Source organism: Schistocerca cancellata, chromosome 8 (assembly GCF_023864275.1).
Source record: "Schistocerca cancellata isolate TAMUIC-IGC-003103 chromosome 8, iqSchCanc2.1, whole genome shotgun sequence".
Lineage (NCBI taxonomy): Eukaryota > Metazoa > Arthropoda > Insecta > Orthoptera > Acrididae > Schistocerca > Schistocerca cancellata.
The window spans coordinates 86,763,614-86,791,364 of NC_064633.1; the positions used below are offsets into that span (position 1 = coordinate 86,763,614).

Sequence of the window (27,751 nt, forward strand, 5' to 3'; positions counted from 1 at the left end):
CGCGGTCGACCTCCACTCAATGGTGTGTCGGTGTCTTACACGTACACGTTCACCTGCCGCCCATATCACACAACTCTGCCCACAGTCGACAGGGGAAACTTATTTTCCAACTTCCCCTCGTACAATAAGTCAGGTATTTAAATTAGAAACTTGTACATGTCTTGAGACAGCGTAAGTGCATCGGGCGTGACATGTTAATTTATAGCTTCTTTACTACTGACTGTATTCGTAGCACATTTTGCAGATGGCATCCACAGATACCACTGAAGGCTCCTGCAAAATAATGTCCTTGTACGACAAAAAGTTCAGGAGATACGAGATCATAAGCATTCATATGCATGAAAAACCAGATTTTCTGAAAATACGGGCGTTCGATTTTTTTAAGCAGTTGCGGTATTGTATAACAGACATTTGAACGTATGTATACAGTTGGAAGACGAAAGCTTTTATATTATCACAATCATCGTCAGACACTGAAGGGAACGTCTTGTTGATATAATCAACCTCCTCTGTCCGTCGCTGTCTTTATCATTTTGTTGCAGTTCCTGCACTTCATTTTCCTCACAAAACTTCCTACCGTCAATGTTACCGACCTGCTTCTTTATTTATTTATATATTTTTTACCAGGATGTTTCCTTCTAAGATGTTTTCTATGGGGCTGTTACTGAGCCGTGCGTGGCTCGTGTTCACGCCGTCATGTATTTTACAGCCTGTTTTTAACGTACTTCCACCTCACTACGTTAACTTAAATTACTACTGTCACTGAGTCGCTGCTTTGCCTAACCGTGAGTGGCGTTAGCAGCGCGTATCGATATATTCCCTCTCTTAGTATCTTTGCTCGACTGCTATTACTTCCCGGTCGTTGTCTGTCGTAAGCAAGTTCGGGTCGGGAGTTCGGGCGGCCAGTTATTGGGAACGTGTCTGGAGCGCAGTCCGGACCTGCCAGTCGGAGAGCTGCAATGCGGCACTAGTGCAGTCGGGTTCGAGCAGTAGTGAGGTCTGTGTCGACAAGACTCTCCTGACCATTGCCGCCGCGCATCACTTCAGCCGGGCCACGGTCTTGGTGGATCGTCGGTCTGTCGTCTTATCGGACGACGCATTTTGGCTCGCCGATCGTTCATGAGTCGGCTGTGTGTGTGTGTGTGTGTGTGTGTGTGTGTGTGTGTGTGTGAGTGTGTGTATGTGTGTGTGTGTATGTGTGTGTGTGTGTATGTGTGTGTGTCTGTGTGTGCGTGCGCGCACGCATCGACTCCCATTTGTCTTCGTGCGTGCTTAGTTACTGTTGGGGTATCGTTCAGGTCGTCGTGCAAGTGTTGTGTGTGTAGTTGGCGTTATTTCATGTGACAGGTTATTTTAAATGTTGTCGGCGTACTGCCTCTGAGAGATCGGTCGTCTCATCTGGTTCTCCGAGCGCTTCTGAGCCCCTTCAATTACCATCTTGTGGAGCTTGGGTCGTTCCTTTCCTGGTGCAGGGATGTCGTTTAGCCAGTGGGCGTGTTTCCTCTGCATGGTTTGGTCCGAGCCAGTATTTCCGCCGTCGTGTGTCTGCAAGTGAGTGAGAGACGCACCAGCAGTGGAGTCGCGACGGAGCAGCAGTCGCGGACGGACCAGCAGGCAGTGGTCTGTTGCTGCGGACCAGTGAAGTTATCTCCGCGCGGTGCAGTCGGCTGGGTCCGCTGGCGCTCCCTGCGCAGTGTCGGAGCGTGTGAGGAGCTGTCCGATCGCTAAGAGCTTCGTGGTTCACCGACCCAGGACCTCAAAGTTGAGTAGTGGTTTCAAGTACCCAAGCCACGTCCATTCATGCTGTGGTTCGATTCAGCGGTTCGCTGTTGGGGAGGTTTTCCTGTGAGCAACGCCGAGTGTTTGTATTGCAGAAATTTAGCCGCCATGCGGTGGAATTAACTAGATTGGTTGCCTACAATTCAAGTGCACCAGCGGAATTTTCTGCCTTGTGGCCGTTAGTGTTCCAGTTACCTGCCCTGGCCACTAACGTAATTTCAGGCAGTGTTGGAACGTCCCCTTTGAACAATTATACAAGACTGTGCTTAAACTGACACACAATATTTTTTAGCGCAACGCAGTCTGGCTTTCAAAAATCTCTACAAAAGAATGGCCCTGACTAACATTAACCTACACCTTTCACAAATCACTTACCTCACAAAAATCTTCGTTGCTCGAACTACTGCAATACAGCGAGCGCCACTACTGCCAGCTAAATGAAAGATTCAAACTACGGAAGGCACTAACTACTGATAGGCATAGTTAGCAAATGAAAGATTTTGATAGAGAACAAACAATCTATTTACCTCAATAGTGTTCAAAGGTCATAATATATATAGCAGTTCATGACATCCAGTCTTAGAAATTTCAAAACTCCGCCATCTCTCTCCCCACATCGACCACTGCTGGCGGTTCACCTCCAACTGCGCAACGCTACGCGCTGTTCACATCCAGCTGCCCAACACTACAATGGCAGACAACAATGCAAACTAGCCACAGACTGCACACAGCACAGCCAGTGATTTTCATACAGAGCGCTACGTAACGTTGCCAATAAGAGCACATAAACAGCCTACTTACAGTGTTATTTCCCCATCTGTTGTCGCTCTCCAACACTATGTGTAGTTTTCACAGCTTAATACATATACGTATTTGATTGTGGATAATCACGCCCGTAATATTTTGTGTTTGAATTCTCATGTACGATTGGTGGCAAGCAAGGTGAAACTGCCCCCAACCTTATTCGGCCATTTCCACAGGCCTGATCACCTGTTCTTCCCAGCGGGTTTACCGGGCGTATCAGTTACGTCGAATAAGATGTTAAATTAATTTAGTTTGTCTTGTGTCTGTCATGTTACTGTCATTTTCGCTCGTGGTCTACTGGCTAGCGTTGCTGCTTCTGGATCTTGGTGTCCCAAGTTCGATTCCCGACCGGGTTGGAGATTTTCTCTGCCCGGGGAGTGGGTGTTTGTGTTGTCCTCATCATTTCACCATCATCATCATCATCATCATTCGTGACAGTCGTTAGATTGGACTGTGTAAAAATTGGGACTTTGTACAGGCACTGATGACGGCGCAGTTGAGCGCCCTACAAACCAAATATCATCATCAATATCATTTTCTCTTGAAACGCTTCTAGTTTTTGTTCGTTAGACTTTCATTCAGTTTTTCTGGCTCTTCTCCATATACACATTTGTACTTATTTTACTTTTTTAACTAACTTCGTTAGACTTTCATTCAGTTTTTCTGCCTCTTCTCCATATACACATTTGTACTTATTTTACTTTTTTAACTGTAGAGAGGTCATACCCTGTAACTGGATGTCTGGAACCTGTGTACGTGCTCTACCCGCCAGGCCATCAAAGCCCCGGCAGTAGGGATGTTGAGGTAGCTGCTGCACACGCGTCTTTCCGGGGCGACGCGCATGCGCCCTCGGTGCCTGGCCAGCAGAATGTCAGCTAACCGTGCTCGACTGGAAAAAGCGAACGACCTTTTGCAAATACGTGCAGAATCTTCCACATCGACAGGCCGGCGAAATTGCACAACCGGCCGTACTTTTTACGCTCGCTGGCGACTGGCCTCAAACGTGCATAGCACAGTGCATCCACCAGCATCGACTATTAACAGCGGTTTAAAATTTGTTACAGTTAGTAACAATGTTTTTTTCTGGTATTACGCTACACATGTGTGTTTATAATTACACCAGTGTGCACAGCACAGTGCTGCGTAGAAACACCAGCATCAACTATTAACCGCGGTTTAAAATTTGTTCTAGTTAGCAACTGTGATTTTTGTTCTGGTATTACGCTACATATGCGTGTTTATAATTACACCAGTAACCCCGTCGCCGTGAATCTGTAAAGCATGGAACACTAATGTGTAAAACAGCTCAGTTTTAATAAAAGTCACTTTATCAGGCACTCTCAATGTTCATAACGCCATAAGTCCTCAAACGTATATCGTGCTATGGCATAATGTTGCAGATATATTCATTGCTATAAATCGATACTGTCTATAAACTGTGTTAGAAGTAAAATTCGTAAATTAAAACATTATGCCTGGCTGCTAGCTGTACAGAATGAACAGCGAAAATTTAGTGAAAGCTTTTTTTGTCTCTAAATGGCTCTGAGCACTATGGGACTTAACTTCTGTGGTCATAAGTCCGCTAGAACTTAGAACTACTTAAACCTAACTAACCTAAGGACATCACACACATCCATGCCTGAGGCAGGATTCGAACCTGCGACCGTAGCGGTCGTGCGGTTCCAGACTGTAGCGCCTTTAACCGCTCGGCTACTCCGGCCGCCAGCTTTTTTTTTTTTTTTTTTGCTTTAATTATTTTGTAAGGAGCGCCAGCGAGAAGTATCGAAAAAGGTCCACGAGGTTATGTGTAAAGTTTTTTGGAAGTCGCTAAGTACTGTCATTCCCAAATGCGTCGTGAATATAGTTTGGATAATTTGCGCCGTGAGTTAGGTGGCCTCTAGGCATAGACACAGATACTAATTTTAAGAGTTGTGTTAAACCTTAAACATAATTATGTACTTCGTGATGAGTAGATTATGACATTTTAAATTTCTAAATTGGGCCAATAATTATATGAAATTTTTATTCCCCTAGAACCCGTTACATAGACAAAACCTAGCGAGATGTCGCAGTCGTTAGCACACTAAACTTGCATTCGGTAGGTTCAAAGCCGCGTTCGGCCATCCTGATTTAGGTTTTCCGTGATTTCCCTAAACTGCTTCAGGCAAATGCTGGGATGGTTCTTTTGAAAGGACACGGCCGACTTCCTTCCCCGTCCTTCCCAAATCCTATGGGACCGATGACCTCGCTGTTTGGTCCGCTCTCCCCAACCAAGCAATAGGCAACATACCCCTGTGGCCGAGTGATCTATTCAGCTGTTTGGTAATATATATGGGTCTCTTTTTGGTTATTTTTTGAAGTAAGTTCACTGGGACGTGATGACATGGAGTAATATCAGTGAGTGCACTCGCAGAAATAATGAACTCCCATGTAACGGTTATGGCGTGACAAATGACAATTTGTAGCAGACCAGGAATCGAAGTTATCGCGAGAATTTCCCTTAAGCAATAGGCTATGTGGACACGCTTCCACGCCTGACTCAAACAAACTGTCCACTGGTGGTGCATGCAAGTAATTGAGAGCAAACAAACGGAGGTTCCCCCTTCCGGAATAGGAGACGTCTGGGGAACGAATATGATGCGGCTCCGTCTTTTACCCTGCCGCAACATACCACGTGATGCCCAATTATCTTGACATCGGCAAATAACATTTAATCCAGATGCAAAACAATAAAACTGGAAAACGGCGAGATTCGCCACCAAGAGCTGCTGATAAAAATTCTACTACATAACCCGTTTCGGTCAACAGACCACCATCAGGTATCCTGTATAGCAATGGAAACAACTTAGAAAAACCATTACAGAGTGAAATGTCAATATACCAACAACTGGTGTACATGCTTACAAAAAACTCTCATAAGACTTCACGCACAGCAAACAGATGCAACAGTTTACGGGGCGATATAAAGTCAGTGGTATCAAATGTAAAACATATGACTCGTCGCTGAAATAAAAGTGCGAAACATGGAATGATGTAACAGACTGTGTCAACACACGGCACAAAATTACATACATAGCATTTACACAGTGTTTCCTATTATCAGTCAGTAATATATAGGCCACATCGTCAATAGTAAAACAGTACCAGACAGGCCTCTCCTTAATGTCGTAGTAAGAGTCAGCTAACAAATCTGCAAGAGAAGGAATTTCACGTACTAACGCCAAGCTGACTGCTGTTTAGAAGTTACAGCAAGCACGATCCAGAGGTCTTCATACATCGATAACTACAGTACGAGATCAGTGACTAGTATCTTACGGCGCGTGGGATTAGCCGAAAGTCTATGGCGCTGCAGTCATGGACTGTGCGGCTGGTCCCGGCGGAGGTTCGAGACCTCCCTCGGGTATGGGTGTGTATGTTTGTCCTTAGGATAATATAGGTTAAGTAGTGTGTAAGCTCAGGGACTGATGACCTTAGTTGTTAAGTCCCGTAAGATTTCACACACACATTTGAACACACTAGTATCTTACGATTACGTATTTTATGTGTAACATGTTAATATTAGCACACGTGAGAGTAATGAGATTTTAACATTCTGTACGTTGTATACAGCAGCATAGTATGTGCGTGATAATCCAATAAAATGCAAATCAATAACGACTGATATTTATTCATATACATCAATGTGGAATTAGCTACATTTACATTTAGTGTGCACATAATTTTTGTTTTACAGCGACCGTTATGTGTGGTACTTTTATTTACAGTCACGAATCATGATTACGATATTCTCGACGCCAGTTATTTTATATCGTCTCGTAAGCTATCGTAAATATTTTGTGTGAGTATTAACATTTTACTAACCGAGGTTTCCTAAACATGTACACCAATCAGCGATATACTGACAGTTCAATCTGTAACGCTTTTTATGCGATCTTCGTATTGCTGTAGAGCATACCTGATGGTAGTCTGTGCCGGCCAGAGTGGCCGTGCGGTTCTAGGCGCTACAGTCTGGAGCCGCGTGACCGCTACGGTCGCAGGTTCGAATCCTGCCTCGGGCATGGATGTGTGTGATGTCCTTAGGTTAGTTAGGTTTAAGTAGTTCTAAGTTCTAAGGGACTGATGACCGCAGCAGTTAAGTCCCATAGTGCTCAGAGCCATTTGAACCATTTCGGTAGTCTGTGGACCAAAACTATTTATATAAAAAAAGAAATTTCCGCCAGTAGGTCTTCGCAGTGAGTTATGGCGCTTTTTAACTATTTATGAGCTGCGGGGCACCATCTTAATAAAATGTATTAAAATAGAAAATACGTAAAGGAAAATTTTGTTTAGCTGCCAGTCGATGTGAGCCAGCATGACTGCCTCTTTTGCATCTTTATTCGTTACGAAGATATGTTAGGTGTGTTTTAAATAGCATCCTGTATTTTTTATTCACTAGTACATAGTCTCTCGTACAGATCCATTCAAAAACGTATCACAGTGTGCCGCGGATTGTTCAGGGATATTTTCTGAGTACTTCGTTACGAGGTACCCTTGGTCTCTAATGGCTCACTACAAAGAAATAATGGAATTCAAATTTATTCGGTTTTTTACCTGAATCAACTTCGTTTCGTTGAAAGTACAATCACATCATTGAAAAAGCCTGCAACATGCTACTATCAACCCAAAAAGGAGAGTACTGCGACAACCCTAGATCGAAATGCACTGCAAAGTGACTACCGTCTCGGCGGTAACAGCTGAGTATAGCGCCAATGCGCCGCCCGCGATTGCATTCACTGAAGCCATTCACGAAGTGCTTCTCTGCCAAGCCTTCACAGTAAATCTATCCATACTACCACGTACTATGACTGTTAACGTACTCCTCGCGATAAAGGAGAGGTTCACGTTCGTCTCACAGGCTGTTACTTGTCTTTTGTTTTGGCGTCCGTATGCACATCGCCTGTACCCCCCGCCCGACCATTCATCCAAACTCTGCGCTTGAAGGGAAAGGACAAGTCTGCCAGAATGTGAAGCCGTGAATACTCACATACGATTTGAGTATTAGACGAACGGAAGTAGAAACAGCTCTTGGAAATTTTTCTGCTGTTTCTTCAGAACTGTTCTCTTCAAATCAAATGGTTCAAATGGCTCTGAGCACTATGGGACTTACCATCTGCGGTCATCAGTCTCCTAGAACTTAGAACTACTTAAGCCTAATTAACCTAAGGACATCACACACATCCATGCCGGAGGCAGGATTCGAACCTGTGACCGTTGCGGTCGCACGGTTCCAGATTGAAGCGCGTAGAACCGCTCGGCCATTCCGGCCGGCTTGCTCTCTGCATTGAAATTAATTGTGCATAGATATTCCTTCAGAATTTTTGATATTGTTTGGGGAAATTGCAGCTGGACGACGACTCAGATTGATGTGTAGAATGCATGAGACTGGAGGCATGCTGTCAGGTGTTCGTAAAAAATCTTCCAAAAAATTCCGAAGACAGCAAGGACAGAGAAGTGCGAGAAGTTTCACACCATAAGATTAACAGCTGATGGTGCGACGAGACTACCACATACAGGAATGCAGAAGAGAACTGATGACCTCCTAGGTGACGATCAGCTTGGCTTAGGAAAATTGAAGGCCTCGAGAAATGCTTGATAATGTCAGCAATACTTAAGAAAAATCAAGACCTTTTCATAGTATTTGTCGATTTAGAAACAGCGTTCGAAAATGTAAAATGGTGCAAGATGTTCAAAATTCTCACGGAAATACGTTTAAGCTATAGAGAAATACACAGTATATTAGGTTGGTGCTTAAGTTCTTTGAGTGTTTAATAAACAAAATGGTTCAAATGGCTCTGAGCACTATGGGACTTAACTTCTGAGGTCATCAGTGCCCTAGACCTTAGAACTACTTAAACCTGACTAACCTAAGGACATCACACACATCCATGCCCGAGGCAGGATTCGAACCTGCGACCTTAGCGGTCGCGCGGTTCCAGACTGTGGCGCCTAGAACCGCTCGGCCAACACGGCTGGCTTTAATAAACACAACAGATACATATAACAGAAATTTTAGTCATCGACGACATATTCTCCTTCACTCTTGACAACTGTCTGCCAACGCTGAGATAAGTTTTCGATTCCGCAACTATAGATATCACATGCTTTTGAGGGAACAACTCTTCGAGCCATGTTCGGAGCGCATTTTCATCCGGAAAGTAAGTTCCGTGGAGGTTGTTTGATAGAAAGCGGAAAAGATGAAAATCTGATGGCGTAAGATCAGGTGAATAACGAGGGTGTGGAATGACTCCCCAAATGATGTATAGTGTTTTTTTGTGACTCCATCAAAAAGCGGACGGGTTTTATTGCGGAGTAACATCACTTCACGCAGTCTCCCTGGTGTTTATTTTTGAACTGCCTCTGCATGACGTCTTGGTTGTTGACAATAAATGTCAGCAGATATGGCTACACTTTTGGGAAGCAGTTCGCATTACACCACACCGTCACTGTTCCACTAGATACATGACAGTATGTTTTGTGTATGTGCGCAGGCCTTCGTTCGGAGAGAACCATTCCTTTCTTTACCTCACGTTAGCGTAAAGACACCATTTCTCGTCACAAGTAACGACACAGGATAGGAATCGTCGGCGTTGTTCACGAGCCGATTATTGACGAGCAAGTAGAGATTTATATATGGCCATCTATTGATATCACTGATTTCGGCTTAGAGCGTGCGATACACCTATACCCGATTTTTGAGCCTTTCGAATTGCATGCAAATGTCGCACGATTGTGGAATGATCCCAGTTCATCCCATTTGCAAGTTATCGAGTACACTGACGTGGGTAATTGTGGATTAATGCGTTTAAAAGATTTTCATCAAACCCCGTATGTCTCCCTGAACGCGGACTCACTAATCGCAAAATGATCATCTATAAAACGAGAAAACCATTTTCTTGCCGTGCTCTGTCCATTGACATTATCTTCGTACACGGTGCTAACGTATCTCGTTGCCCACGCTGCAGTCACCCCTTCACTCAAATCAAACAGAAGAACTTGTCGGAAATGTTACAATTTCTCCAGTTTCACTGCCATTTTCTAGCCTTCACAGGTGCACTCAGTATCTAAAAATGACGAAGTGACAACATGTAAACTCAAGTATCAACAATGGACTATAAATAAAAAAAGACAATCGATAAGTAAACGTCCATAGCAACCGGAATGGCAAGACGCAAGATAAAAAGACTACGATCTGTAGTAACCTATTAATTAAGAATCGAGAAGGAACTAAAGGATTGGAAGACTAAGAATGATAAGCTCGGATTAAAAAGGATGTAGACAGGAATGCAGCCATTCTTCCCTACTGTTCAAACTGTACATTGAAGAAACAATGGCAGAAATAAAAGATAGGATCATTTATGAATTAAAATTTAGGATGGAAGAATATCAACGATAAGATTCACTGACGACATTGCTATCCTCAGTTAAAGCGACGACAAATTACAAGGTGTACTGAACGAAATGAATTCAGCATAAAATACGGACTAATTTTAGCCACTGAGGCTATGCTACAAGTGAGAGCATCCCAGGGTGCCCCAGAGAGCTAAAACACTAAGAACAATCGCTTCTCGGCTTTTGGCAAGATCAGTGTGTAGTAATTCTTTTTTTTTAAGGATACAGCTCTATAGCAAATGATCCACGCATGTAAAACACTATATTACATATTATTATATACAGTCATATCGCCAACTATTTTACATTTCATATCAACACCCTTACCACGCACGAAAACACAAACATTATCGTCATGACCATGTTTACAAGACCTACGAGTTCTGACATACAATGGTTTATGAATGAAAGAATACGTCGATGTTTGTCCAACACCAAGAACTTGAGACAGAGTGATCATAAAAGCAGGATAACCAAGAACATCACGAGGAGGTATCTGCTCCAATGACGTAGCAAGACTTTTTATTGTAGTATCAATACGTATTAGCGCAACAGTCAACCAACATTGACCAACAGGATTGTCAGTAACAGAAAAAGTAAAATCGAAACAACCTCCTCGAAACACAGTTTGGCCTTTAAGAACATCAATTACAACAAACGAACTAATATTCATATTATATTCTGTGGTGTCACCGCCAGACACCACACTTGCTAGGTGGTAGCTTTAAATCGGCCGCGGTCCATTAGTACATGTCGGACCCGCGTGTCGCCACTGTCAGTAATCGCCGACCTAGCGCCACCACATGGCAGGTCTAGAAAGACGGACTAGCACTCGTCCAAGTTTTACGACGACTTTGCTAGCGACTACACTGACGAAGCCTTTCTCTCATTTGCCGAGAGACAGTTAGAATAGCCTTCAGCTAAGTCCATGACTACGACCTACCAAGGCGCCATTAACCATATCTGGAGAGAGTCTCATTTGTATAGTCAAGAGCGATGTACCACAAGGATGAATTAAAGTTAAGTAAACAGACGATACGTACTTTTCTTTAGTGCATTCATAATGTATCCTGTTCCAGACTTCACGCCCGTCTGCGTTAGATAGCGTGCATTTCAGCCTCCTCGATCTACAAGGTGTTGGCACATTTGCCAACACATCATATTCAGTCTCCACATCCAAAATAGACTTGTATATCGTAGGCCTCCATCGGAAGACACGATGTGTCCTGCGACGAGGCATGCTGCCGACGAGAAACTAATGACGAGTAGCAGAAACGAGAATGATGATAAGATCAAAAGTGATTTATAAAATAACGTATGACGAACGAAGGAAAGAGGACATATAAACCAGACAGCCTAAGAGGGCATTCCCAGGCAAAGGTGGTCTACTAGTACCAAACATTAACCGTAATTGGAGGAACAAATTTCTGAGAATCTAAGTCTCGAGCACACTATACTATGGAGTGAATCATGGACTATGGGGGAACCGGAACAGAAGATAATGGAAGAGTTTCATATTTGGTGCTATAGAACACTGACATATATTAGGTGGACTGATAACGTAAGAAATGAAGTGGTTTTCGGCAGAATCGATAGAAATATGTAGAGAACATTGGCAAGAAAGAGTGACAGGACGATAGGACATGGGCTAAAACATTAGGGAAAAGTTTCATGGTATCTCAGGGAACTGTAGAGGCTAGAAACTGTACAGGTAGACAGATATTGGGATATATATACAACAAAAAAAATTGAGGATGTGGCGTGCAAGTGTTACTCTTTGATAAAGATATTGACACAGGAGAGTAAATATTGGCGGACACATCAAACCAGTCAGATAACTGATGGGATCCCTTCTCCTCAAGAAAATGACTGTAAGCACACATTTTGTATCCGGCTGTCTGCAACTAATCGGAAATGAAATTAAGCATTCCGCTTCACGAAACTTGTTTGCATGCAATCTCTGGCGATCTTGATTGTGCGTAGTGCTAACATTTTGATGAATTAGAGTCGACGTTTGCTCGCGCGAACAGAATTGCAGTAATGACAGCATTGTTTTGAAACACGTTAACTTCTCGCCCTTGTTCAGAGGCGAGTGTCGGAACGCTGCTGGTCACGCGAGGAAACTGTTCCAGTGCGACAGCACGCTCAATTCTTATCGCACGGGGTTGAACTTAATTGGGGTTACACACTACTTGCTGGCGACTATCGCAGCGTTTCTTATTACGTATGTAGCCGATGTTTTCATATTACCTGTCCTTACTTCCTGTTTTGTATCGGCTGAAAGTCAACGATGTTACGATTTACATAAGAATCAGATCACATTTCGTGCGGACAAAAACCCAAAATGAACTAAAAGTGGTCATGTGAAATTATCTGTACACTCGTTTTAGTTATCTAGAGTTGAACGAAATTTGACAATGTTCCACCTGCAGAAGTGGGAGGCTAAAAAGGGATTCACCGCTGCGCAAAAAAATACGAAGAGGTCACGACGAACGCTCGGAATTAATTATATAAATGATTAAAACTGGAATAGATACATAAAGGCTAGAGGAGGAGGGAGAGGTGGGGTCCGCAATAGGGGCCGGCTGCAGTGGGGCACCGAAGGATGAGCGCGTCATCCATCACCAAGGTGATCACAAATTTGTCCTCAAAGCTACTATGTTACTACTTTCATTTTACATATAAACATGGCCAACAGACTCAGCTAAGTATAGGCGATACGCATGGTCGTCCACAGAACTTTATCCAAGAGGGGGCAAGATACTAAAGTTGCTATTTATTATATAACTTACTTGGCGATTCTGAGTACGAATGGAACCCTCGAAAATGAATCTGACAATGATGATATTAAACTTATTTTATTTGGTGAATATCCACTCTCCGTTTACAGATATGTTATTAAGACACAAAAGCAGGGTCTAGTTGCAAAGCGCGTGTCTGGAAACCGAGAGACTGGGGGACCGAATCCCAATCGGAACGCAGAAATTTGTATTCAACGCTTTATCCCTCAACAATTTCAGTCTAGCATGAGACCATCGTCTGGTCCGCTGTACCAAAGAAGAACAAAAATACAAATAAAAAGGTGTGTAATATCAAAATTTAACAAGTCTGTAACATATATGTCCTATGATGACATGGTTGGAGACGGTGACTGTTATTTGAAGACAAATGTTGATGGTGTTGAGACAGCAACCAGCCACAAATTTATTTTCAGTTTCTGTATTCAAAGGGCACCGTTACCGGTTCGAATCGTTATGATTCATCTTCAGACGGTTTTCATGCATGTAATGAAAACATGAAAACCGCCTGAAGATGAATCATAACGATTCTAGACCGGTACCGAGCGAGGTGGCGCAGTGGTTAGACACTGGACTCGCATTCGGAAGGACGACGGTTCAATCCCGCGTCCGGCCATCCTGAGTTAGGTTTTCCGTGATTTCCCTAAAATCACTCCAGGCAAATGCCGGGATGGTTCCTCTGAAAGGGCACGGCCGACTTCCTTCCCCATCCTTCCCTAATCTGATGAGACCGATGACCACGCTGTCTGGTCTCCTTCCCCAAACCAACCAACCAACCAACCTAGACCGGTAACGGTACTCTGAGTAAAGGAACTGAAAATAAATTTGTGGCTAGTTGCTGTCTCAACACCATCAACATATATGTCCATTTAACCTCATAGACAAACTACTATTAATGATGGAACGATGTCGATCTGATAACTGTTATTTCAATTGCGCAAATGTATGTCTGAGACTTTCTTGTAAATACTTTTTTCCGGTGTCATAAGATGTAAAGAATTTAATGTCATTTCAGGTAAGAGCTGCGTACATGAATGTTACGCACTTTGTTATACAGGGTGAAGCGAAATTCGCGCACTCGGGCTTCGCAGCGCGACTCCTCACATGCCAGCGATAAAAAAAATCTCTCACACACTGTAACCATATGTACAGTAACCACCTCTGTCAAGACAGCTTATTTGCGCTGTACAGTTGGTGCAGTGGATACTGTTTTGGGTTAGCATGCAGGAGGTCTAGGGTTCGATTCTGGGTTCAAGCATATGTTTTTTAGTTGCTAGATGTAGTCCAGATGGTACGGTATCTGGCATCATAATCGTCAACAGCGATTGCAGCGGATCCTCTGCGAAACATATGCACTCACATACTACAATCGTAGAAATGCAAGATTGGTCAGCTTTGAAAGAAGCCATTTTCACGTCGTGGGCTCGAATTTATTCGCACCACTTCAACTACTAGATGCAAACCCTGTTTTCTTTGTACCTTCCTCTAATATTCACATAGATTAGTACCAACTATTATTCTTGCCTCTTTCAGGTACATTACATTTCGCTAGGGTCTTACGTTATCAGTAGAACTAGCAACATGCTTTGCAAATAATGTCCAAACTCGGTTACTATTTCTACGTGTTGTCACCATGGCCCCATTGATTGTTTGTCTAAGCACATGTCTGTTGTGTTCAGCATTACAAAATGTTGCAAATTTAGGATACATGTGACATAAGAAACTGTATATCTTACAGTATGAAATGTCAGAATGAAATTAGCATATAAAAAAATGCGCCCCAACCCAGGGTTGAACCCTCGACCTCTTGCATGCTAACCCAAAGCTCTATCCAGGTAGTTACCCTTCATGTGGTTACAGTGTTTCCAGACTGCCGCTCCTTAACGTCCTTTTTCTCCCAGATGTACTCGCTGTACGAAATTTTATGAGAGACATTTTTTTTATCGGTAGCATGTGACGAGTCGCGATGCGAAGCCCGAGTGCGCGAATTTCGCTTCGCCCTGTATATGTTTTTTGTTCTTATTCGGTACTGTGTATACGACGATTGTCTGATCATAGACAGAAATAGATCGTTTCTAGTAAATAGTTTGCTATAGTTGTGTATTGCGTATACTTTTTCTTAACAGTCATTGAAGATGTAGAACACTACCTCCATGAAATACTTTTATGTTTCATATGTTGCAGTGTTGTCTGTGTGATAATAAAGGAAGTTTCCACAAAATGCGATTTTGTCTAAATTCTAAAACAAAGTCAGTATCCCAGTACTAGGTCTATATTAACTAGACACTTTAGCTTCAGCATCGGATAATGACACCAAGGTGGTGCCTGCAGCCCGGAGAAGGTGAGATTAGAGCCGTTTCTGTGAATATACGATGAAATATTGACGCGTATACAGTCAGTTTACAAATCATGAATTTAGTGAAATCGTCTCGGGAAGGAAAGAATCTTCTTCATGGCGAGAAATTATATCGGAAAGGTGTTTAATACACTGCGTATCTAACAACGGAAAGATGGAAACAGGAAAAAGAAACTATAGGTTTTGTCAGTTCGCAGTGCTGACTTGAAGCTCGAGCATTCTACATCTACATCTACATGTATACCCACAAGACACCTTCCTCTGTGTGACAAACAGTACTTTATCTTCCAATGTCAATTCCCCCCCCCCCCCCCTTTCCAGTCCCAGTCGCGGATGGTTCGCGCAGGAAATATTGTTCCTAGGCTTCCGTGTGAACTCGAGTCTCTCTAATTTCACCCTCATGGTTTTTTTTTTTCCTCGAGATGTACGCAGCAGGAAGCAATACGCTGCTTGACTCTTCCTGGACCGTACGCTCTCGGAATTTCCAAGATGACGAGCAATACCCAGCTATTCGTCGAACGGCAGTTTTGTATGCAAACTCCGTTGCGGGTTGACTACGCTTCAAAAATGGTTCAAATGGCTCTGAGCACTATGGGACTCAACTGCTGAGGTCATTAGTCCCCTAGAACGTAGAACTAGTTAAACCTAACTAACCTAAGGACATCACAAACATCCATGCCCGAGGCAGGATTCGAACCTGCGACCGTAGCGGTCTTGCGGTTCCAGACTGCAGCGCCTTTAACCGCACGGCCACTAAGGCCGGCTATACTACGCTTCCAGAGTATTCTTCCAGTGAATCTCCGTCTGGCGTCTGCCTCACCTTCGATCAGTTCTATGTTGTCGTTCCACTTTAAGTGACTCCTCGATATGTTATGGATGTGACTGCTTCCAGTGATTATTCTGGGCAATTGTGTAATCATACAACAATGCATATTTCTGCCTGTATATGTGCAGTGCGTTACGCTTGTTTATGCTGACGGTCAACTGCCAATGCCCGTACCAGGCGTTGATCCTCTCCAGGTCTTCTTCCATTTCACTACAGTTTTCCAGCAGTATGACTTATTTTATAGAAACGCATCTTTCGTAAAAATCCTCATCGATCTTACGACGTTATCGACTACGTTCTTTAGGTACAGTTATATATATTTCCACGCAGTGCTCTAGTTGGAATAAAATATTTATGGGAACTCGCATTTAGCCGGCCGGTGTGGACGAGGGGGCGCTTTAGTCTGGAACCGCGCGACCGCTACGGTCGCAGGTTCGAATCCTGCCTCGGGCATGGAGGTGTGTGATGTCCTTAGGTCAGTTAGGTTTAAGTAGTTCTAAGTTCTAGGGGACTGATGACCTCAGATGTTAAGTCCCATACCGCTCAGAGCATTCGAACCATTTTTTGAAATCACATTTAACATAGTAGTTTACCTAGGATATAGTTTCTAACTGTTCAGCATTCATTCTGTCTACAGTGTTTTCAAGATTTTTTCTCCCTCAAACTAGTTTGTGTTTTCACATTGTTGCCACCTTTGGCAATTTAATTCCAGCGACCCTTTGAGTTCCAATACTAAGTACACTGATTTCGCGGCAAAGTCGACATTGATTTTTCACTTCCAGCCATGAATTATTAGAAGTAAAATATTTGTACTGCTCTTCGTACCAGCAATCAGTAAATATGTGAAGTTACAGAAGTCACCACATTTGCGTCACTTACACTATCGTTAGTCACACCTATTGAACATTGATTTTCATTAACAAGTGCGCTGTTTACGTTCTCAACACAGTGCTTTTTACTTATAGTTCCCCTTTCTCTTCTGTGGTTGGTATTTTATTCAGCCAATAGATCTAACTCATGATGGTAAAAGAATAGTAAAAATTAATTATTCTTTAATCAACACATGAGCCACTTCCCAAATGGAGGTACTAATTCCGTTTACGCCCTCCAACGAAAATAAACAGTTGTGTGGCTAGTGTCGCTCTAATGTAGCTGTGGACTGTGCACTCAACGAATTTGTCGATTGTTGGTTATAATAAAACTGATACAGGGTGTAACCGATATAGGTTCAGACGTTTTTATACGCTGAAGAGCCAAAGAAACTGCTACACCTGCGTAATACCACTTAGCCCTCCCCCCCCCCCCCCCCCCGCACCCCCGAACACGAAGAAGTGCCGCAACATGATGTGACATGGATTCGACTAATATCTGAAACAGTACTGGAGGGAATGAATCGTGCAGGGCTGTATATAAATCCGTAAGAGGGGGTGGAGATCTCTTCTGGTTATCCTATCGCAAGGCATCTCAGATATGCTCAATAATGTACATGTCTGAGGTGTTTGGCGACCAGAGGAAGTGTTAAAGCTCAGAAGAGGCACTCTGTAGAAATTCTGGGCGTGTCGGGTGTCGCATTGTCCTGCTGGAATTGTGCAAATCCGCCGGAATCCATGGATGCAGGTGACCAGACAGGATGCGTACGTATGTGTCACCTTTCAGAGCCGTATCTAGATGTATCAGTGGTCCCGTAGCACTCCAACTACACACGCTCCACACCATTAGAGAGCCTCCACCTGCTTGAACAGTCCTCTGCTGACATGCAGGATCCATGGATTCATGAGGTTGTCTCCGTACCCATACACACCCATACCCTCCATTCAGCTTGAAACGAGACTCGTCCGACCAGACAACATGTTTTCAGTCAGTAACAGTCCAATGATGGTGTTGACGGGCCTAGGCGAGGCGTAAAGCTTTGTGTCGTGCAGTCATCAAGAGCACGCGAGAGGGAATTCAGCTTCGAAGCCCTATACCTATGATGTTTCGCTGAATCTTTCGCACGCTGACACTTGTTAATGGCCCATCACTGAAATGTGCAGTAATTTGCGGAAGGGTTGCACTTCTGTCACGTTGAACGATTCTCTTCAGTCGTCGTTGGTCCCGGTCGTGCAAGATCTTTTTACTACCGTAGCTATGTCGAAGATTTGATGTTTTACCGGGTTCCTGACATTCATGATACACTCGTGAAACGGTCGTACGGGAAAATCCCCACTTGATCGCTACCTCGGAAATGCTGTGTCCCATCGCTCGTGCGCCGACTATAACACCACGTTCAAAGTCACTTCAGGCTTGATGACTTGCCATTGTAGCAGCAGTAACCGCGCCAGACACTTGTCTCATACGGGCGTTGCCAACCGCATTGGCGTATTCTGCCTATTTACGTATCTCTGCATTTTAATACACATGCCTGTACGAGTTTCTTTGGCGCTTCCGTGTCTGTGGTGCATGTATACATCAGTGTGTTGGTTGCTTTGTCTCTGCGTCTAACAGTCTTCCCGAAAGCACGTTACATATTTTACTATCAGATATTTTCTGCACGGTCGTAACTGCACCCCTAAGTAGACTACGCCTATCAGTGTAGACTACCCGTTTTACGTCCACGTGTCGACACCTCAACACCTGACTACCGCTCAGGGAAAAATAAGCATTAATTGCTCGATCCTGCTATGTAACTTGGAGGTAGTGATCAACATAAAAACATACTACTCCTAAGCACTGCAATTATTGGTCTGCAAATGAAGAAGATGCTGATGTAATGTTGTTCAGTACACCATCCTCAGACACGAATGGAAATATCTGCACTTACACACTGTACAGACATGGCTCGGGATAAATATTTATGTGAACGCCTTTCCAACCGGTCTGCACCCAACTAAAGCACTGTTGCTATGGAAAAGGGATGACCAGGGCGGGGCCATCCACCTCAGTTGTGCAGAAACAGAGAGCAGTTGCGGTGCTTGTTGTGGTAAATAAATAAATGTCGTGTCACTGGGGCCTCCTGTCGGGTAGACCGTTCACCGGATTGGTGCAAGTTTTTCGATTTAACGCCACTTCGGCGACTTGCGCGTCGATAGGGATGAAATGATGATGATTAGGACAAGACAACTACCAGTTCCTGAGCAGAGAAAAATGTCCGACCCAGCCGGGAATCGAACCAGGGCCCGTAGTATTGACATTCTATCGCGGTGACCACTTTTTTTCCTTTTTTTTCTTTATTAAACAATCATAGAACCACATCAGCACAAAAACAAAATAATGGAGATAATGGAGTACTGGAACTGTGTCAAAACGAATTGTATCCTACAATAGACTGAAGAACACATTTCAGTATACTTAGTGCCATTTTTAAGCTTACAAAACATAACAAAAATTTTAAACTGACAATAGCATCTTCAGTCCAGACAGAGATGTAGAACCAAACCGCAAACATATTAAAGAGAATTATAATTGACTGTCTTAACTAGAATTGCAGTTCAATTGATTCACAACCGTCCAAACTCTTCACAAAAAGTCATTTGGAACATACAAACAAATAACAAAGACATGCACAGGCAACATAAATTAAGGAAAACGTCAAATGAAGTTAATAACGCCGTTGAGAAGTCGGGACAGTCTGGGGAACAGGTGTAACCCCTTATTCGTTGTGTATTTTGTCCGCTACATCGTCGGGCATGTGATTTGTGTCCTTACCGACGTCGAGAATTACCCTACGCCTTGTTTTTCAAAAATTATGTCAAACATGTTACCAAACATCGTCCTGAAATTTGGGTAACGTTTCATCTTCCAACGTGCAGTTGTCATATAAGCCTCGAAACTAATGAGATTATCTTCACTATTGTGGATGGTGGTATATGCCACACACTGTCCTAACAGCCACATCACGGTGTTGTTCTTGGTAGCGGGAAAATGTTTCGTGTCCGGCCGGAGCAGGATGTCGGTGCAGTGGCTGGCTGGGCAGCTGTGGGTAATCAGGCCCAACCTCTGCTGCACCCATTTACAGTTAATGAGATGACCGCCACAAGTGAAGTGATGGCGTAAGGTGTCGACCAGACCACAGTAGACGCATTTATCACTGTTACATAAGCCGATTTTATGCAATCTTTCCACTCAACCACCGGGGGTGGATCGTGGTGTGTTGAAGGGCAGATTAGATTAGATTGGTACTTGTTCGATAGATCATGAATACGACACTTCGTAATGATGTGGAACGTGTCAGGTTAATAAAAGGCGTCTATACAAGATATTACATTACACAAAATATTACAGGATACTTAATATTTTTAATTTTTTGTGGAGGTCGGGGAAATTACCCACTTACTACACCCAAAAATTCATCTAATGAGTAGAAGGAGTTCCCATTAATAAATTCTTTTAATTTCCTTTTAAATGCTATATGGCTATCTGTCCGACTTTTGATGCTGTTAGGTAAGTGACCAAAGACTTTTGTGGCAGCATAATTTACCCCCTTCTGAGCCAAAGTTAGATTTAACCTTGAGTAATGAAGATCATCCTTTCTCCTAGTGTTGTAGCCGTGTGCACTGCTATTACTTTTGAATTCGTTCGGATTGTTAATAACAAATGTCATAAGTGAATATATATATATATATATATATATATATATATATATATTTTGTGAGGCTAGAGTGAAGATCTCTAGCTCTTTAAATAAGTGTCTGCAGGATGATCTTGGATGAGCTCCAGCAATTATTCTGATTACACGCTTTTGTACAATGAACAGTCTTTTACTCAATTAAACAGTCTTTTAGGAAACTACTGCGAAAGCAAAGAGAGCTTCACTCCAAGTTTAAACGCAGCCAAAACCTCTCAGACAAACAGAAGCTAAACGATGTCAAAGTTAGCGTAAGGAGGGCTATGCGTGAAGCGTTCAGTGAATTCGAAAGTAAAATACTAGGTACCGACTTGACAGAAAATCCTAGGAAGTTCTGGTCTTACGTTAAATCAGTAAGTGGCTCGAAACATCATGTCTAGACACTCCGGGATGATGATGGCATTGAAACAGAGGATGACAAGCGTAAAACTGAAATACTAAACACCTTTTTCCAAAGCTGTTTCACAGAGGAAGACCGCACTGCAGTTCCTTCTCTAAATCCTCGCACCAACGAAAAAATGGCTGACATTGAAATAAGTGTCCAAGGAATAGAAAAGCAACTGGAATCACTCAACAGAGGAAAGTCCACTGGACCTGACGGGATACCAATTCGATTCTACACAGAGTACGCGAAAGAACTTGCCCCCCTTCTAACAGCCGTGTACCGCAAGTCTCTAGAGGAACAGAAGGTTCCAAATGATTGGAAAAGAGCACAGGTAGTCCCAGTCTTCAAGAAGGGTCGTCGAGCAGATGCGCAAAACTATAGACCTATCTCTCTGACGTCGATCTGTTGTAGAATTTTAGAACATGTCTTTTGCTCGAGTATCATGTCGTTTTTGGAAACTCAGAATCTACTATGTAGGAATCAACATGGATTCCGGAAACAGCGATCGTGTGAAACCCAACTCGCTTTATTTGTTCATGAGACCCAGAAAATATTAGATACAGGCTCCCAGGTAGATGCCATTTTCCTTGACTTCCGGAAGGCGTTCGATACAGTTCCGCACTGTCGCCTGATAAACAAAGTAAGAGCCTACGGAATATCAGACCAGCTGTGTGGCTGGATTGAAGAGTTTTTAGCAAACAGAACACAACATGTTGTTCTCAATGGAGAGACATCTACAGACGTTAAAGTAACCTCTGGCGTGCCACAGGGGAGTGTTATGGGACCATTGCTTTTCACAATATATATAAATGACCTAGTAGATAGTGTCGGAAGTTCCATGCGGCTTTTCGCGTATGATGCTGTAGTATACAGAGAAGTTGCAGCATTAGAAAATTGTAGCGAAATGCAGGAAGATCTGCAGCGGATAGGCACTTGGTGCAGGGAGTGGCAACTGACCCTTAACATAGACAAATGTAATGTATTGCGAATACATAGAAAGAAGGATCCTTTATTGTATGATTATATGATAGCGGAACAAACACTGGTAGCAGTTACTTCTGTAAAATATCTGGGAGTATGCGTGCGGAACGATTTGAAGTGGAATGATCATATAAAATTAATTGTTGGTAAGGCGGGTACCAGGTTGAGATTCATTGGGAGAGTCCTTAGAAAATGTAGTCCATCAACAAAGGAGGTGGCTTACAAAACACTCGTTCGACCTATACTTGAGTATTGCTCATCAGTGTGGGATCCGTACCAGGTCGGGTTGACGGAGGAGATAGAGAAGATCCAAAGAAGAGCGGCGCGTTTCGTCACAGGGTTATTTGGTAACCGTGATAGCGTTACGGAGATGTTTAACAAACTCAAGTGGCAGACCCTGCAAGAGAGGCGCTCTGCATCGCGGTGTAGCTTGCTCGCCAGGTTTCGAGAGGGTGCGTTTCTGGATGAGGTATCGAATATATTGCTTCCCCCTACTTATACCTCCCGAGGAGATCACGAATGTAAAATTAGAGAGATTAGAGCGCGCACAGAGGCTTTCAGACAGTCGTTCTTCCCGCGAACCATACGCGACTGGAACAGGAAAGGGAGATAATGACAGTGGCACGTAAAGCGCCCTCCGCCACACACCGTTGGGTGGCTTGCGGAGTATAAATGTAGAATGTAGATGTAGATGAGTTACCCCAGAATATGATGCCATACGGAAGCAATGAAAATAGGCGTCGTAAGCTAATTTACTCAGATGTATATCGCCAAAATTTGCAATGACCCTAATAAGTAGCTGAACTCAAACGTTTCAGCAGATCCTCAGTGTGTTTTTTCCATTTCAACCCATCAATGCATACACCTAGAAATTTTGAATATTCTACCTTAGCTACTGATTTCTGATCGAAGTCTGTATTTATTAATGGTGTCATTCGATTTACTGTGTCGAACTGTATATACTGTGTTTTGTCAAAGTTAAATGATAGCCCATTAGCAGAAAACCACTTAATGATTTTCTGAAAAACATCGTTTACAATTTCACCAGTTAATTCATGTCTGTTGGGTGTGATACCTATACTTGTATCATCGGCAAAAAGTACCAGCTTAGCATCTTCGTGAATATAGAATGGCAAGTGATTAATATATATTAAGAACAGCATAGGACCCAAGACCGAACCTTGCGGAACCCCATTCTTGATTGTTCCGCAGTTTGAGAAATCACCGGTTTTTTGCATATTATGTGGACTGCTTATTTCAACTTTCTGCACTCTTCCAGTTAGGTATCATTTAAACCATTTAGCACTGTCCCATTCATACCACAGTACTTGAGCTTATCTAGAAGTATTCCGTGATTTACACAATCAAAAGCCTTGATAGATCACAAAAAATCACAACGGGTGACTTCCGGTTACTCAGAGCATTTAGTATTTCGTTAGTGAAAGTATATGTGGTCTCACCGACAGACACCACACTTGCTAGGTGGTAGCCTTTAAATCGGCCGCGGTCCGTTAGTATACGTCGGACCCGCGTGTTGCCACTATCAGTGATTGCAGACCGAGCGCCGCCACACGGCAGGTCTAGTCTAGAGACTCCCTGGCATTCGCCCCAGTTGTACAGCTGACTTTTTCTAGCGATGGTTCACTGACTACATACGCTCTCAGTTGCAGAGACGACAGTTTAGCATAGCCTTCAGCTACGTCATTTGCTACGACCTAGCAAGGCGCCATATTCAGTTACTATGTCTTCTGAACAGATAATATTGTGACTCATGTACCGTCAAGAGCGACGTTCATCATTAATGGATTAAAGTTAAGTATCAAACTAATTACGTCCGCTTTCTGAATTCTAATTCCTTTTCATGTTCCAGACCTCACGTCAGTATAGTCCTTTCCTCCTCACGCCAGCCTGCTTGAGCTAAAACGCGTGCATTTCAGCCTCCTCTAGTAACACGGTGTTGGCTCTTTGCCAACACAACAGTATATATAGCATTTTCCGTTGAAAAACCCTTCCGGAAACCAAACTGACATTTTGTTCAAACTTTATTTTTACAAAGGTGTGAAGCTCCTCTACAATGGATAAGGCAGTGAGAAGAGAGATTGGGCGCTAGTTGTTGACATCAGACGTATCCCCTTTTTTATGCAGTGCTTTAACAATGGCATACTTCAGTCTATCTGGGAAAATACCCTGCTTCAGAGAGCTATTACATATGTGGCTAAGAATCCCACTTATTTCTTGGAAACAAGCTTTTATTATCCTGATGGAAATGAAATTTGTAAAGTGAGCAGTGCTTGTGTGTGTGCGTGTGTGTGTGGGCTGTTTTACGGCCTCCGCAGTGTGTGCAGCGTTGTGACAGAAGTGGGGTGTGGCGTGTTGCAGGCCCCCAGGAGGACAAGCTGCTGGGTTCGATCCTGCTGCCGTCGTACAAGGTGTCGCCGTGCTCGGCGGACGACAAGGTGTACCGGAAGTTCTCGTTCAAGGCGGAGCACGCCAACATGCGGACGTACTACTTCGCGGCCGACTCGCGGGAGCTGATGGTGCAGTGGATGAACGCGCTCAGCCTCGCCTCCATCCTGCAGGACACCTCCAGGTAGGCCGACGCAGCGTGGCGGCGCCATGTAGCACTGTGACTGACGTCTCGTAACACACCGCTCCACGAAGGAACTGTCCGGATGGGGTGGAAATCATTACATGTGATACACATGTACAAAGAAACAAGTGATTACAATTTCAAAAAAAGATTAGATGATTTATTCGAGAGATATAACTTCACAAATTGAGCTCCTCTGGCCGTTATGAAAGCAGTTATTCGAGTTTCGAATTAATTAACAGAGTTGTTGGATGTGCTCCTGAGGGATGTCGTGCCAGAGTCTGTCCAACTGGCGTCTTAGACCGCCAGAATCCCGAGCTGGTTTGAGGGCCCTACTGTGGTCGCCAGGGGGAACGGATTTTTGTTCTGTCCCAAGATGAAGCGCCAGGTTCTCACCAATCCTCATAAATGGGTAGTGGAAATACTTCCGATATAAGACCCAGGCGACGAAAGCGGCCGCATGGAGAGCCGAGTGCAGAATTTACATACAGGGTATATTATCTAACATAAAAGCTTTCTAGGTACGGTGCCACATCATCTTTTAAAATAACTACCACAGGATCTTAATCAGAGTTAAGCTATCCTTCTTCTGGGTCTACTGGCGTTGTTGTTGTTGATGTTGTTGTTGTTGTGTTCTTCAGTCCTGAGACTGGTTTGATGCAGCTCTCCATGCTACTCTATCCTGTGCAAGCTTCTTCATCTCCCAGTACCTACTGCAACCTACATCCTTCTGAATCTGCTTAGTGTATTCATCTCTTGGTCTCCCTCTACGATTTTTACCCTCCACGCTGCCCTCCAGTACTAAATTGGTGATCCCTTGACGCCTCAGAACATATCCTACCAACCGATCCCTTCTTCTAGTCAAGTTGTGCCACAAACTCCTCTTCTCCCCAATTCTATTCAATACCTCCTCATTAGTTACGTGATCTACCCATTTAATCTTCAGCATTCTTCTGTAGCAACACATTTCGAAAGCTTCTATTCTAAACTATTCTTGTCTAAACTATTTATCGTCCATGTTTCACTTCCATACATGGCTACACTCCATACAAATACTTTCAGAAACGACTTCCTGACACTTAAATCAATACTCGATGCTAATGAATTTCTCTTCTTCAGAAACGCTTTCCTTGGCATTGCCAGTCTACATTTTATATCCTCTCTACTTCGACCATCATCACTTATTTTGCTCCCCAGATAGCAAAACTCCTTTACTACTTTAAGTGTCTCATTTCCTAATCTAATTCCCTCAGCATCACCCAACTCAATTCCGCTAGATTCCAATATCCTTGTTTTGCTTTCTCTAAGTCTTCAAATGCTAGAAACGTAGGCTTGCCTTTCCTTAATCTTTCTTCTAAGATAAGTCGTAGGGTCAGTATTGCTTCACGTGTTCCAACATTTCTACGGAATCCAAAGTGATCTTCCTCGAGGTCGGCTTCTACCAGTTTTTCCATTCGTCTGTAAAGAATTCGCGTTAGTATTTTGCAGCTGTGACTTATTAAGCTGATAGTTCGGTAATTTTCACATCTGTCAACACATGCTTTCTTTGGGATTGGAATTATTATATTCTTCTTGAAATCTGAGGGAATTTCCTCTTTCTCATACATCTTGCTCACCAGATCGTAGAGTTTTGTCAGTATTCTTTTTATTTATTTCTTTATTTTTTTTTTATAAAGGGTCCACTATACAGGATGAAGAAAAATTCACGCACTTTGATTTCGCAGTGCAGTTCCTCACACACTAGCAATACAAAAATGTCTGTCACAAAATTTCCTCCTGTGCATACTGCCGGCAGTAAACGGTCGTTAAAAATTGGCTATTGGCAACACTGTAATCATATGTACGGTAATACCTCTCTCAGTATGTAACGGAGGTGCTGTGCAGTTGGTAAAGTGAATAGTGTTTTGGGTCAGCATGCAGGAGGTTGAGTGTTCGATTCTGGGTCGAGGCGTATGTGTTTTTATTTAGTTGTTTCATTCTGCTATATTATATTGTAGTACAACCGTTTCTTACGCCTCATCTTTCCGATATTTCGATATTTGGAAATTATTTGCAAAAGTACGTCGTTGGCGTTTCTGGTGCCGTAGGTCATAACGAATGTAATGCATCCGAACGCAGCAAGAATAGTAGTTGGTACGAATCGATGGGTCCACTGGAATCTAGCAGATGCAGTGGTGTGAAACAATTTGCGTCCGCTACGAGCAAAGGCCCGTTTAAAAGCTCGTCAGTGAAAACGATTGTACTTCCATTTCCGTGTTCGTAGAATGTAAGCGTGAATGTTTTATAGAAGAGCCACCGTAATTGTTGATCGACGACTAAGACAGCAGATGCTGTACCACGAAGACTACATTTAGCAAATATAAACACATTGGCCTCGACTCAGAATCAAACCCTCGACCTCCTGCATGCTAACTCAAAATACTATCCCCTGCACCAACAGCACACCACTACTGCTATGTGCTCAGAGGTAGTCACCGTACATGTGATTACACTGTTGCGAGATTGCCAATCTTTAACATCCACTTACTGCCGGAAATATGCGCGGAACGAAATTTTGTGGGGGGAGATTTTTGTATTGCTAGTGTGTGAGGAATCGCGCAGCGAAGTCCGAGTGCACTAATTTTTCTTCACCCTGTATTTCTCCATGCATTCCTTCTGTACATGACATTACACTTCAATTGGAAAGCGTAACACCTCTTGAATCTTGAGGTTTCTGTGGAGGATGGGCTGTGTGAGGCTCCACGAAGAGCAGGATACACGCTTGTAATTACACACCCCCGCAAACAGCTAGTTGGCGAATCCATGTTTATAGCAGTGCTTTTCCTTCAATTATCCCATACTTCCGCATGTCAGTTTTCCCTCTTAACTGTGATCCACCTTGCAGGCAAGGTGATTTTCCTAACTGAAAACAAATTGCAGGAAACGATCCCTACGATAAGCAGCAAAACTGTCATATGGACATATGGCCGGAAATGCGTTCCAGGCGTGGTACACCCATTTGAATGTGGAGACAGAAGATGAGAGTGCAAGTTTCAGTGATGGAAAGCAGACGTGAGAACACATTAGGCAAGGGGTAATGTTACTATGGGACTTAACTTCTAAGGTCATAAGTCCCTTAGAACTTAGAACTACTTAAACCTAACTAACCTAAGGACATCACACACATCCATGCCCGAGGCAGGATTCGAACCTGCGACCGTA

At 43.4% G+C, this 27,751-nt stretch overlaps 1 protein-coding gene across 1 annotated transcript in view; it reads left to right on the forward strand.

Annotated features, from left to right (window-relative positions):
* Positions 1-27,751, forward strand: part of LOC126095383 (pleckstrin homology domain-containing family A member 7-like) — a 234,483-nt gene that overhangs the window by 110,114 nt on the left and 96,618 nt on the right. The window contains exon 3 of the mRNA XM_049910187.1: positions 24,340-24,550. Within this exon, the coding sequence (XP_049766144.1) occupies positions 24,340-24,550 (211 nt within the window). The remainder of the gene's footprint in view (positions 1-24,339; positions 24,551-27,751) is intronic.